The sequence below is a fragment of the Podarcis filfolensis genome (assembly GCF_964270895.1).
Source record: "Podarcis filfolensis genome assembly, chromosome: Z".
Taxonomy (NCBI): Eukaryota; Metazoa; Chordata; class Lepidosauria; order Squamata; family Lacertidae; genus Podarcis; species Podarcis filfolensis.
This window is the reverse complement of record NC_139617.1, coordinates 24,335,007-24,348,869: the sequence shown is the minus strand read 5'-3', so window position 1 is coordinate 24,348,869 and position 13,863 is coordinate 24,335,007. Positions and strand designations below refer to the sequence as shown.

The 13,863-nt window shown below is 42.6% G+C and overlaps 1 protein-coding gene across 1 annotated transcript in view; it reads left to right on the top strand.

Moving 5' to 3' along the window:
* The first annotated feature begins 330 nt into the window (after positions 1 to 330).
* Positions 331 to 13,863, top strand: part of SMARCA1 (SNF2 related chromatin remodeling ATPase 1) — a 47,340-nt gene continuing 33,807 nt past the window's right edge. Inside the window, exons 1-6 of the mRNA XM_083595848.1 lie at positions 331 to 730; positions 3,206 to 3,292; positions 8,558 to 8,724; positions 10,525 to 10,625; positions 10,730 to 10,830; positions 13,173 to 13,352. Of these exons, the coding sequence (XP_083451974.1) occupies positions 566 to 730; positions 3,206 to 3,292; positions 8,558 to 8,724; positions 10,525 to 10,625; positions 10,730 to 10,830; positions 13,173 to 13,352 (801 nt within the window). The 5' untranslated portion in view covers positions 331 to 565. The remainder of the gene's footprint in view (positions 731 to 3,205; positions 3,293 to 8,557; positions 8,725 to 10,524; positions 10,626 to 10,729; positions 10,831 to 13,172; positions 13,353 to 13,863) is intronic.

Sequence of the window (13,863 nt, the reverse complement as noted above, 5' to 3'; positions counted from 1 at the left end):
TTTAGGACCCAGGTGCAATGTCTGCCACCCCCCCCCGTCAGAAAGCCTGGAAAGCTGCTGCCGACCAGTGTAGACAATACTGAGCCAGGTGGATCGTTAGTTTGATTTAAGCAGCTTCCCGCGCTCCTTATGAAAAAAACAATACGGAAAAAAAGAAAGTGAGGAAGGAACCTAGCACCAAAAATAAAAAATATAAATGCTCAAGCGGGACTAAATGCTATTAATTAACCGGTATTGACTATTAAAAGCGCGACGATGCCGTTGGAAGCAACCCTTAAAATTCGCCCCTGCAGTTTTCCAAAGGGGGAGGAGCCTCCTGTCTCGCGTCACGCGCTCCTCCGAACCATAACAACCACAACCTTGCCTTCCCATTCCCGCGCGCGCGAAAGCGCTCAGCGTCGTTCTCGCGGTTTCTTGCGATACCCGTCGCTGCCGAGGGAGGGCGGCGGGAGGAAAAGGAGGGGGAGCCAACGGAGGGGGGCGGGTTTTGAGGGGGTCCCTACCCCGCCCCCCCTCCTGCCCCCACAACTCCTGCTCTACCGACCGGTGGTTGCCGAGACACAAAATGGACGCTGCCGAGGCCGACGTCGTTGTCCCGGTGGGGGCGACAGCACTGACAGCGGCTCCGGCCCCAGCCGCTGCCAGCCCGGGCTGCGAGGAGGTCGAGGAGGAGCCCTCCACCTCGGCCGCTTTCTCTTCCTCCTCACAGGAGCCCGGCGGCCCAGAGGAGGTACGGCGCGGGAAACGGGGAGGAGGACGAGGGCGGCGGCGGCCTCTAGATCGCGCGCCACAATCACCTCAAACCTCTGCGTATGCTCAGAGGAACACTTTATTTTCATTTTTTAACAACCCCACCCGGAGCGCTAAGCTCCGGGGAGCCAGCATACGAAACTGCATCCGTCCTTTTGAGAGACCATCACCCCCCCCCACCTTACCCTCGCGCGCCCATTTATTTATTTTTCGTTTACACCAAGGCTGCAGAACCAGCGGCCCTCCAGATGCGTCCTCCCCATCAGCCGCCCAGCCAGCATGCCCAAAAAGTGCTCGGGAATGACAGGAGCAGCTGTCCAGCACATCTGGAATGGAGGATCGCTGATCTTCATCAGCATAGCTGTCAACTTTCAGATTTGAAAATAAGGGATCAGTAGCCTCACCTATCCCAGGGACAGTCTATGGGATATCTAACAATCCGGGATAGCAGCGGGAAACGGCACTGGAATAAGGGAATTTCCCGCAAAAAAGGGAAGGTTGACAGCTATGCCTCATCAGTCGTTTTACGCCCATCTCGGTCAGGGACTTGGGAAGGTTTACCATGCTAAGTCCTTGCTTGCCTGAGTAATCTGCTGTTTGATACTTAATGTATGGAAGAAACGCCCTCAGACGAAGTGTATATCCTCCAGGCGCATGTTTATTCCACTTGTGGTGTGGGAGGGAGGGAGGGGTTGGCTTTGCGAGGGCTGATGCCAACCCATCATGTGCAGGTTTTATGTGGCTTCCCAGGGGCACCGGGTTGGCTGCTGTAGGAGGCAGGACTAGAGCAAGGGTGAGGGACTTGTGGTTCCCAGCGTGTGTTAGTTATTGCTTGTTGCATTTCTTTCAAGGAGCTAAAGGTGTTGAATGTATTTCTCTCCCCCTGTTTTATCCTCACAACAACCCTGTGAGGTAGGATAGTCTGGGAGTGAGGGACTGGCCCAGTGAACTTCATGGCTGAGGCGGGGATTTGAACCCTGGTTTCCCAGATCTTAGTCCAGCATTCTATATCTGCTATACCATCTTCTCGGCAATGACAGTGCTGCCTGAGACTGATGGTGTGCAGCAACTTCAGGAGCATCACAATTTCCCCATCCTTGGTTTAAGATTCCTTGAAGAGCATCAAAAGGTCCTGGGAGCAGGACTGTGAAGCTCAGTTATGGTGGGAGAACCAAGCAGTCCTCCTTGCAAGTTCTTGACCTTCTCTTGCTTATGCCTAAATGCAATGACGGCAGCTGTGCACTGAGGCTGTCCACAGGACAGGTTGAGAGCAGGAATGGGGAAGCTGTGGTCCTCTAGGTGTGTTGGTACTGAAACTCCCATATTCTCTGACTATTGGTTATGTTGCCCAGGCTGATGGGATGTGGAGTTCAACAAAATCTGTAGACCATCAGGTTGTTTATGATTTTTGTTAACCATCCAGAGTGTGTTACAGCAATATAAACAAACAATACCACAATCAGTTAAATAAACACACAATCAGAAGAAGAATAACCTAAAAACATAAAAAGCCAGGCAGATTCCATATAGTGAAACATTCTTTAGGAGTTTTCATTAGGTGCAGTTACCATCATTGGCCAGTTGCCCAGGTTCTACCTACTTTCTGTCCACTATGGGCACAGAGACCTGAAAAGAACAGATGATCAGTTTAGTTTGCTGTCCTTGTATATCCACCTAAACTATAACTCATATTTAAGGTATGATTGTTGGCTTATTGTGGTTCAGCAGGAACAAGCAGCAATACTTGAGCATGTTGTAGTTGCTCAAGTTTTGCTCATTCCCAGCCCACCTGTCCATTCCTGCCCACCTGTGAAACTAGCCCAACCCCTGACCTAGAGAGTGATCTTATTTATTTATTTATTTTACTTATATTAAGTAAACAAAGATGAACATTTTGAAACTGGAAGGTGTGCCTAATATATTTGTAACTAGTATCCATTCATTGCTGTTAATGATCTTATGGAATGGAAAATGTTCCTTGGAAAAAATAAAGCACTGGAATTTTCCCTGCCCCTGTGTAAGAGCCTAAAGAGCAACTTCAGGCATATCCAGTGCAATTTTGACTTCCCTTTTTCAACAGCCCACATGTTTCCCCTTGTTATACAACCATGTGTTTTTGAAATTTTCCTCAGTTTTAAAAGCAGTGCACAATATGTCACAGGGATGTGTTGCTGTTTGAAAATCTTAAGTTCAGATGCCCATAGGCACAACTACTTGTATCACTCTTTGAATCTTAAGCAATTTATGTGGTATCTGAGTGCAGGAAACTTTTCACAGTGGGTGTGGTGGAGGTATATGCATTGTTTTGAATGCACAAACAAGTTCTTCCCCTCATTTCAGAAGTCGTATTTTCTTGATTTTTACAGAGGCAAGGGGGGGGGGAGGTGAGTTGAATGGGGAATTTGGTCCTCCAATAGACCCACAGTAATTGTAGAATTTGTCATTTTGTTTACAGAGAAATGATCCTCCATTTCAACTAAAGCCCCCTCCAAAGGCATCTAAATCTGAAAAAGATGTTGATCCAGAGTATGAAGAAAAGATGGTAAATTTTCTGATATAGCAGTTTATCTGATAATATATTTGTTACGTTTTTGTTGAGCTTTGGTTGTGGTGAAAACAGAAGTTAAAATATTAGTATACATAATATTAACTGTTCTAAAATAAAACAGATTGTTTTTCTAGACAGTTTTAGGAAGCTTTAAAGTGCATATATGTAAACATTTAAAAATATTATTTATTCATGATACCATCACAAAACAAATGTTTAACAGTCTGAGAGTAACACAAGGTGACATCATTTGAAATTAACCCAGACCCAAATAAAACTACATCATAAATGAACTTAAAATGCTGAATTTCCCTGGCAGATCACAACATGTGCCCTCCCTTTAAAGTTCCACTTTTAAGCAGTATTTCAAGTAAAATAAATAAAAATAATACACGTGTATCTGAATAAAATTAGGATAATTTAACTGATGTTCATATATGCCAAAGTGAAAACAGCAAGCTATAACCCATTCAGGGGATCCTTAATACACCAAATCAATCACTAGAACAAGTTTGTGTATGTAGTATGTGCAGCCTTATCCCGTGCATGCTTACGTGGAATTCAGTTTTCCCCTATCTCTGGCTTGCTCCCAAGTAATTGTGTGGTGAAATTTGAGGCATTTGTTTGTATCTTCACATATAATAAAGCTGAGGTGGAGGAGTCTGCTGTTACCCAAAAGAAGCATAAGACCCATCTTACTTTACTGCTTTCCATAGATTTTAGCAAATTTATCCCTTCCTACCCTATTTGTAGTATTGGACCCAGTCTGTTGGAAAACTGCTTAAAAGTTACACAGTGCAATAAGGTAAGCCAATAAAAAGGGCAGGTTTTGGTCCACTTTTCTTTGTGCTTGTTTAAAATTAGATCCCTCTACCCCCATTTTATATGTGAACGGAGTAAGTCTGTGTTACACATAATTGTCTTACATGTCTTTTAAAATCCAAACAACATCATCTATTCGAGGTTCCGTCATTTGGTGTGAGAAGTTTTTACTACTGCTTAAAAAGTAAAAACATTTTCTCATGTCAGTAGCCTTGAGAGAAATCATTGTTTTGATTCTAAAACTGATGCTCAACAAATCTTTTTAATATTCTAGTGATCTTTCCTTAGGATGATCATACACAAGAGAAGAGTAGACTACTGTACTAGTTTTAAAGACTATGTGGAAGATGCAGTTTGTCAGAAAAGTGAGGAAAGTTGCACTCCTGAAATTCTCTCTTCCACACATTAAAAGTATAGAGTAACACTGTCCTCTGTTGTTCAAACAGTGACTGTATTTGCATAATCAAATATTAGCTTAATAAGATGAGATAGGAACAAGCTTCATGCACAACCAGTTTGCTCATTCCTTTGCATGAGTCAGTAGAGAAGCCAGGAAGCTACAGTTAACAATAGCTTTCTGTTATATCAGAATTGGGAAACTATGGCTAATGTCTTCCAAACAAGCCAGAATATGAAGCCATGATTTCAAGCTGGCTTCCAGATTCTGCTTTGTTTGGATGCCATTAACCATAGTTACCATTCCAGCCTGATTACTTTACTTTTGGCAGCACTCAGTGGTTTTGTATTTCAAGCAAATCTGTAATTATGTTTGAAATTTATAGTAGCTTTTCACTATTGCTAGAATGTTTCTTGGTAGAGAAAAAGAAGAGATTTTCCCTTGAGAGGGAAAACCCCTAAAGATGAAGATCACTGTTGACAATAAAGTTAAACAATTTGAATGAAATATAAAATAGTATAGTATAGTATAAAATATAAAATAGTATAGTATAGTATAGTACAGTATAGAACAGAGATAGCCAGTGTGTTACGCTTCAGATTTTGTGTGGACTGCTGCTACCACCATTCTTGATCACTAGCCATGCAGGCTGGTGTGATGAGAATTGGAGGGCACCATGTTGGCTATTGTGGTATAGAAAGACCTAATGCTTAGGATCTGTCGAGCGAAAGTATAGTACAACGTAAGAAAATATCCATATTAGAAACTCTTATTGATATGAATCTTGCTAAATAAGAATTAGCTCTGAAAGTCTACAGATTCCATTGAAGAGGAAACTGAATGATAACCAACATTTAATCATTCACTTGTTTCTATGAAATTCTGTCAAGAATTAACTTCAGCTGCCCAAGTATGATAACATTATAGCAGCCATCCTGCAGTTTCTCAGAGCTGCTAATGGAATCGGACTTTTCAGTTAGCCAGTATTCAAAATCTGCCTCAATAACTCCTGTAAGTAAGGAGACAAACATTAAGACAGTCTTCAAGTTAAAAACAGCTGACACCTGGCTGGTTTCCTGGTTCTTTGAAGGAGTTGTGTATTGTTGCTTCCAAGTTTGTAGAAAGATAGTGTGGTTGTAATCTTATGCACATTTACTTGGGAGCATTATTTCTAAATAGACATGTGTAGGATTTTATTGTGTGCCTACTACAGAGTGTATGCTATTTTTGGACTTGAAGAAATTTGTATCTCCCCTTTGCTCATTCTTTAAAACCTTAGCTTCAGCATACTTCCTGAGCAGTGTCTCAAAAAGACAGAAAGGCAAAGGAAGAAGCAAACAGAAAATACAGGAAGCTCTTGCTTATTATTCTAAATAGAGCTCTGCTCAGTTTTAGTCTGTTCTTTTTCAAATCCTGTATGTTAAATGTTTTCCCCCACAAAAGGCCTCAAAGCATCAAGAAATTTTATGCTGTGTTATGTTGCCCTCATGTGGTGAAATGTTATGCTATCCTCCTTTTTAGCTTAAATTAAAATAAACTGCTTAGCATTTGTATATACATGCAGGTCCCGCTATCTGAATGTTTGTTGTCCATTTATTCAAATATAAAAAAATATGCCCAAACCCCACTACACACATGGCTGATTCAGATAGCTGGAGTTTTCCCATATCTTCGTTTGTTTGTGCTTTGCTGGTTGACTGCAACTATTTTCAGATGGAAAACGTAGAGAAAGGTGGGGAGAGAGATCGGCCAGAGAGCAGGAGAAATCAGACAGATCAGTTTTTCCTTTCTCTTTTCATTTGCAGGTTGGCTGTAGCCATTTTAGGAAGAAACCATGGCGGGAGGGGAGAGAAAGATGGATGTCCCAAGGGTGACTGATCCAAGGTCATTCAGTGGGTTTATGGCTGAATGAGGATTTGAGTCCAGATCTTCCCTGTTCTAGTCTGACATTTGTCATAGTCTAGTTTTCAGGCTTTAGTCTCTAGTGGGAGGGGACAGAAGCAGCTACAGATAGACTTGTAGAGCTGGATAATGATAAATATTGCTACCATGCTGGAGATGGGAAGCAGAGAAAGTGTGGCTTGTTAGTAGTCACCTAGTGTGTTTGTGACAGAGACAGAATTTGAACTCTGGACTTCTTGGTTCACAGTGTAAGCATGTATACTCCTAAGCATGCTTTTATATATGTTGGCTGCGGCAAGCCAGTCAGATGGGTGGGGTACAAATAAAAAAAATGTTGTTACTCATCTTAATGGGGCTTATTCTTAGGTAAATGTGTATAGGATTGCAGCTTTATTTTCATAGCCACTACAATTCACCAGCTGTTTCTTACTTAGGCCATCCTTACAAAAGAAGAACTGTGTAGCATATGCCATGAAACCATGGGGCTGTCACAGTATGTCACTGGTCCAATGCATGTTGCAGGTCACATTCTGGATCTTGTTTTCTCAACTTGGCAGAAAGGGTAATCTGAAGATGGGGGATATTGACATCAGTTGCTTGTCATGGTCAGATCACTTCGTGTTGAGATCTAGACTTTCAGCACCCTTTCCTCTCTGCAGAGGCAGTGGACCTTTTGGAATGGTCCGCCCTCAGCGGCTAATGGAGCCAGTGGATTTCAAGACAGTTCTGTGGAATATTCTGGCTGATATGAAGGGTGCTCCTGTCTAAGCGCTGGCTGACCTCTGGAACATCTGAATAGATTGGGCTGTTGATATGATCGCTCCTGGGTGCCCTTTCCTGCTTCGTAGAGCCATATTGGTTCCCTGGGTGGCACCACTTTGCAGTGGTTCCACTTCTACTTGGATGGGGACTGCTCTTTGGCTCCATGGAACCTTCAGTGGATATGCTGGACTGTTGTCTTGCCTTGATAATGGACTAGATGAGAGCCAACACACTGAAGCTCAATCCAGATAAGAATGAGGCACTCTTAGTGGGTGGTTCCCTAAACAGGATGGATGGGAGGTTGCCTGCTCTTGATGGGGCTATACTTCCTTGGATGAAGTGTGTAAGCAACCTGGGGGTACTTCTGGATCTTTTGCTGTCGCTTAGGACTCAGGTGGCCTCACGGGTGTGGAGTGCTTTCTATCAGCTTTGGCTGGTAGCCCAGCTGCACCCATAATCAGGACAGTGATAGTCTCTGTTGTCTAAGCTTTGGTAACTTCTAGGTTAGATTACTGCAATGTGTTATGCGTAGGACTGCCTCTGAAGACAGTTCAGAAACTTTGGCTGGTGCAGAATTCAGTGGTCAGGTTCCTCACAGGGCAAGACAATTTGAGCATGTTACACCAATCCTGGACTGACTGCACTGGCTGCCAATTAGTTTCCAGGCCCAATTCAAAGTGTTGGTTTTGAACTATGAAGTTTTACATGGCTGAGGATCTCAATACCTCAGGAACTACCTCTTCCCAAAGAACCTACTGGGAACCTGCGATAATCATCAGAGGCCCTTCTTGGTATGCCTCATCCATGAGAGGTCCAAAGGGTGGCAGTATGAGAATGGGTCTTTTCTGCAGTGGCTCTCCCTTTGTGGATGCTCTCTCCAGGGAGGTTCACCTGGTGACTTTATTATACACTTTTAGGTGCCAGGCAAAAACATTCTTCTTCAGTCAGACCTTTGGCTGATTAACATCCTGTATCCTTTTAAATGTGTTAATGGGTGGGTGGGTGTTATTGGTTTCTTTATGTTCTTGTTTTTATTATGTAATTTGTGTTTTTATCTTGTATTTTTCTGAGATTTTTCTGAGATCTTCAGGTTTACACTACAGAAGTTGAGAAAATATTGTATTCTTGATTAGGAAGAGTGCAGTTTATATTGTATTTCATATATTATTTTGCTGCCATGCTTCTTTATGAATGGATTCTTGTAAGGCTTTGAGGTATTTTAAAAGTTTCAAAATGTATTTTTGTACTCTGTTGTTTGGTCATTTTTCTACACTGCATTTGCCCACTTTGTGAGGATATTTTCTGAAAAAGTGAAATACAAATGTATAAAATAAAGATAAATGAAATAAATACTGTGTTTGTTGCGTTGAATATAGAAAACAGATCGAGCCAAGAGATTTGAATTCCTGTTGAAACAGACAGAACTCTTTGCACATTTTATTCAACCTGCGGCGCAGAAATCACCAACATCTCCCCTGAAAGTGAAACTTGGACGACCACGAATAAAAAAGGATGAAAAGCAGTGCTTACTTTCGGCTGGAGAGTATGTCTTTTTAATTTAAATTACTGTTTGATATTAAATGCTATGTGTGTTTAATGCAGTGCATCTTTTATATGCAAACCTGTACAGGTAACTTGCAATTTACATGGGAGTTACTTTCCTGGCCATCAAACATATAAGCAAAATTGCCTAAAGCTAGAACACTCCCAGAAAACCATAAAAACCCTAGAAAATCTAAAAACAGAGTAAGCTATCATGTCAGTGACTGTGACTTTGTGGTACAGCCTCATCTTGCAATGAACCTTTGCCATAATATACTCCTGGAATGGAAGATGGAAGATGCTCTACTTGAGGCTCCCGGGGTGTCTCCTTGCCCATGGCAACTGGACCACACCTACTATGCAGAACCTGTTTCCTCTTGATTTAGGTTTGCTGCTGGGGCGAGGATCATGGCTCGAGCCTTCATTAAAAGGGGTCCTGTGGTCTAGCTTCTTAGGCTAGGGTGAAGCTGATTAAGCTCTGATACCTTTGCTGCAGCCTGCTGCTTACCCTGCCTGTCCCTGCAGCTTGGCTGCCTCAGGACTGTGTTATTCTCCAGCTCTGTGCTGGACGAATCATGGCTTTTATGCCTGACAAGGGTGGGGTGTGGTTTGAGAGAGTGAAAGTGCCGTCTCTTGAAGCTGAGATGGCCAGCAAATTCAGGCATGGGGAGAAGAGAGCCAATGAGGCTTTTTTTTTGCCCTTTACTGTTTTGGGATTGTGCACTGCCACTAGGCCCACTTCATAATCCATACAGGTATCTATGTAGATGAAAAATAAAACCAATTCCCTATGTTCTGTCTGTGTTTTATACTGTGAGCTGTCACCTCAGAGAAACAGAAGACAGAAACTTGGTTTCAGGATGAGATGAAGCAAGGCCATTCTACATGGTGTGAACCTTAGGTATAAAAACAATTTTTCCTCAGTTCCAACATGGAACTAAGGAAATTTGTATACAGAGAAAGAGTGGAATGGTGTCAGAGATACAGTCCCTCCCTGTAAGCCAGGAATTGGCATGGGGAGAAGAGAGCCAATGAGGATTTTTTTTGCCTTTTACTGTTTTGGGATTGTGCACTGCCACTAGGCCCACTTCCCTTCTTAGGCCCACAAAGGTCTACCCTCCAGTGAGAAGCACCTCTCTCTGGCCAATCCTGGGTTTTTGTTTTCCAGTAGAATTCGAGGTGCGGGGACTTAATAGCGGGAGGATACCCTCTTCAAGTATGAACACCCTCTGTGGTCATAGATCAGGCCCTGTTGGGCAGATTGAAGCAAACCATGACCTCACTGGCCTTTGCAGTATCTGTCTCATGGCCACTGCTGAGGATGGTTTTTGCTTTGCTGGTCTTGGCATCCAGGAGGCTCCTCAAACCACCGTGTCTCCTCAGCATCACTTTGATGCATGGCTTGAAGAATTGTCCAAGATAGTTGAATTCAGCTGCTCTAGAGAGGGGAAAAGATGGTAGGCATAATGTCCTGACACTGGTCTAAATTCATCCTCCTTTCCTGTCCCATGTATGAAGAGTAGCCCCAAAAGGAAGTGAAGAGAGAAATGAAGGGCTACCAAACGTGTGAGGAAATGGCTGATTGAGTAGGCAGGAAGGAACTGGGGCAGGGGCTGTCCCACCCTTTAATGAACATGTTTCATATTCACATAGTCCTTCCTTGTGGAGTGAGTTAGAGGAGCAACTTATTTGAGATTCCTTGCTCTACTACAGGAAAAAAGGCAGGACTTTTGTGGCATACAAAAAGGTCCTTGTGGAAAGCACATCATAGGTTTGACTAGTTTCTTCATTTTTTCTTCAGTTATCGCCATAGGCGCACAGAGCAAGAGGAGGATGAAGAGCTACTTTCAGAAAGTCGAAAAACCTCAAATGTGTGTATTAGATTTGAGGAATCGCCTTCGTGTGAGTATATTTATTAAAATCTTTTTCCATTTTCTTAAACGAGTTAGGAAATAATATTATAATCAAGCATATAGATAAAAAGTCACATTTTATGTGCTTTGCAGATGTTAAAGGAGGAACGTTACGAGACTATCAGGTTAGGGGGTTGAACTGGATGATCTCCCTTTATGAAAATGGCGTGAACGGCATTTTGGCAGATGAAATGGTAAAAAGCTTTCTTTTTGGAGTACATCTTTGGGGTGGAAGTGAAGTGTATATCTCTTGGAAGAAGACAATTCTCCAAGCAGAAAAAAATGGTTTTAAATAAAAATGTAATTCTCATTGAAGTCAGTGGCCATAAGCCAGATGTGGACCTCCAATGATGTCTCCCTTGTCAAATCCTCAAACTACTTTTTAAACTCTCATGAATTTAAAGAACAGTTTTAGATTGGAGTCCACATTTCCTATGCTTTAAGTAATCCAGGTGGTTTTAGTACAACTTTGGGAATAAGTCTCTTCAGCGTACTTAGCCCATAATTATTAGCTAATTGGAGAATATTTGGAGTAAGATTTTAAATCCATTGTCTTCAGATATCATACAGCTATTACTAAAAGCAATGGTGTTTCTTATTATCTTTGTGATTCTGATAAGCTATGATTCCTAATAAGCTAGTCAGATGAAATTGGCTAGAAGAATGTGACTCCCTGATGGCATTCATGGAAGAACAAATTTATCCTGTCATATGTCCATGTTAGTCATTTGTGGTGCCTGATTGGGGTGACAGGAAAGAAGAACCAATTGACCCTCAGTTTACTTGAGCTTTCTGTCTGGTTGCCTCTACATGATTGTTGCTTGCCCCAGGTAATGAAAGTAATTACCGTATTTTTCGCCCTATAGGATGCACTTTTTCCCCTTCAAAAATCAAGGGGAAATGTGTGTGTGTCCTATGGGGCGAATGCAGGCTTTCGCTGAAGCCTGGAGAGCGAGAGGGGTTGGTGTGCACCGACCCCTCTCGCTCTCCAGGCTTCAGGAGAGCCGCAGCGCCAGCCCCACAAGGTCGGGGGACAGCGGGGAGGTGGAACACCGCCATCCCGCTGTCTCCCGATGTGGTTTGGAGGCTGAGGGCGGGGAGACGCGTGCTTCTCCCCGCCGCCAGCCCTGCAAGCTCCGGGGACAGTGGGGAGGCGCAGCGTGTCTTCCCGCTGTCCCCGGACCTGGTCTGCAGGCGGGCGGCAGGGAGAAGAGCGCTTCTCCCCGCTGCCTGCCCCGCAAGCTCTGGGGACAGCTGGGAGGCGCAGCGCATCTTCCCGCTGTCCCCGGACCTGGTCTGCAGGCGGGTGGTGGGGAGAAGAGCGCTTCTCCCCGCTGCCTGCCCCGCAAGCTCCGGGGACAGCTGGGAGGCACAGTGCGTCTCCCCGCTGCCAGCCCCACAAGCGCCTGGGGGGGAAATAAATTTTTTTTCTTTATTTCCCCCCCAAAAAACTTGGTGCGTCCTATGGGCCGGTGCGTCCTATGGGGCGAAAAATACGGTAATGGCTGCTAAGATGACAACTATAAATAAATGGTTGCGAACTGTTCCCAACCCTTATTGAAAGAAATAGTAAATGTCCCATTCATTTTCTTAGTTGTGAATTGTGCTGCCAGTTAAGGCATAATGATCTTGGTCTAATAAATCATGGTTTATTTGATCAAGAGTGTTGTATTATGAGCACCACAATACATTGCTTTTGGAGTTCGTTAAGCAACACTTTCCCATAACATCTGAACTGGGAAACTGGTTTATTAATCTTGAACTACGGACCAGGATCTGATCATGGTTTCATTTTATTTTTATAGTTCAGGATTAATAAACCAGAGTTTCCTGGTTCAGATGAAATGGGAAAGTATGGCTTAACAAACTGCAGAATTAATACTGTTGTGGCATAGAAGACGAGAGAAGGCAGCACAATGCTTGCTCTCTCTGACAAACCCATGATGTGTTAGATGAAGATCACTATGTCTAAACTGACGTACTATTGACTGAGCTCATGAAAGATTTCTCATGGGTTCATTGACAGCAGGTCTTTTGAACTTTGGTGGAAATAGAATTCAGTATGGTGACAGAGGAGATAAGTATCACAACTTGCCTGCCATTAGCATATCCTAGTATTATGTGGGCATTTTCTCTTTGGTATGTAGAAAATTTACTGAACTCAGAGAGTCAAGGAATAACAATTGTGTGTAATTCAAAGAAAAGATGCATAATGCATAGCAGTAGTACAGACTGAGACTCAAATATTCAGTTGTAACATGGCTAAGAGCAAAATGTAATTAAAAAATTCATTCTCTGTAATAATTCATGCATATTGCAGAGGAATGCTTATGAGAAGCTGTAGTTTTATTATCTCAAAACAAACTCTAACCAGAGTTGTAATTTGCATATTGCAATATATTGAAATTATGGCAGATTTCTATTCCATAAATTGTACCATGTTCGTAAACTTTTCTACTCATTATTATAAATGGAAATCAGTTCAGTGCTGCTAACAATGATGCATAACTTTAAATAATTTTTAATACTATTGTAGGGTCTAGGAAAGACTCTGCAAACAATTGCATTGCTGGGCTATCTGAAACATTACCGAAACATTCCTGGCCCACACATGGTTCTGGTCCCCAAGTCGACTTTGCACAACTGGATGAATGAATTTAAACGTTGGGTTCCATCTCTACGTGCCGTTTGTCTCATTGGAGACAAGGATGCCAGGGTAAGTGAGCACTATGTAAAGAAGTGACTTGCTTTTCAAGTTGGGAGTGTAATGCCTTTCCGCCATTGCATTTGTATAGCATCATAATTGTGCACAGCAGTTTACACGTTAAACCACACATCACTAATGTTCTTATTGTTTTACTATGATTTTGTTTTTTAACTTTTTATCAGATTTTGTATGGCTGTGTTGTTTATTCTTGCTAGCCCCCTCAGACTCCGTTTGGAGAAGGGGCGGGATATAAAAGTTTTGTATGTATTAATGAATGACATACTTCATTTTAAGATGCATATGTCACATCAAGGTTCATCTGAGAAGAGGCATTCACTTATCCCTCCCCTCCTTTATTTTTAAATATATATTTGTCATCATTGATTTTTATTTATTTACTGGGGGGGTGAGTCATCGTATTAGCCTTTATGGAACTTGATTTCCTCCCCACCTTCCATTTCTTCTTCATTTTTGTGAAATGCTTTCCCCTTATAACTAGTATATGGCTGCAGGAGCAGCT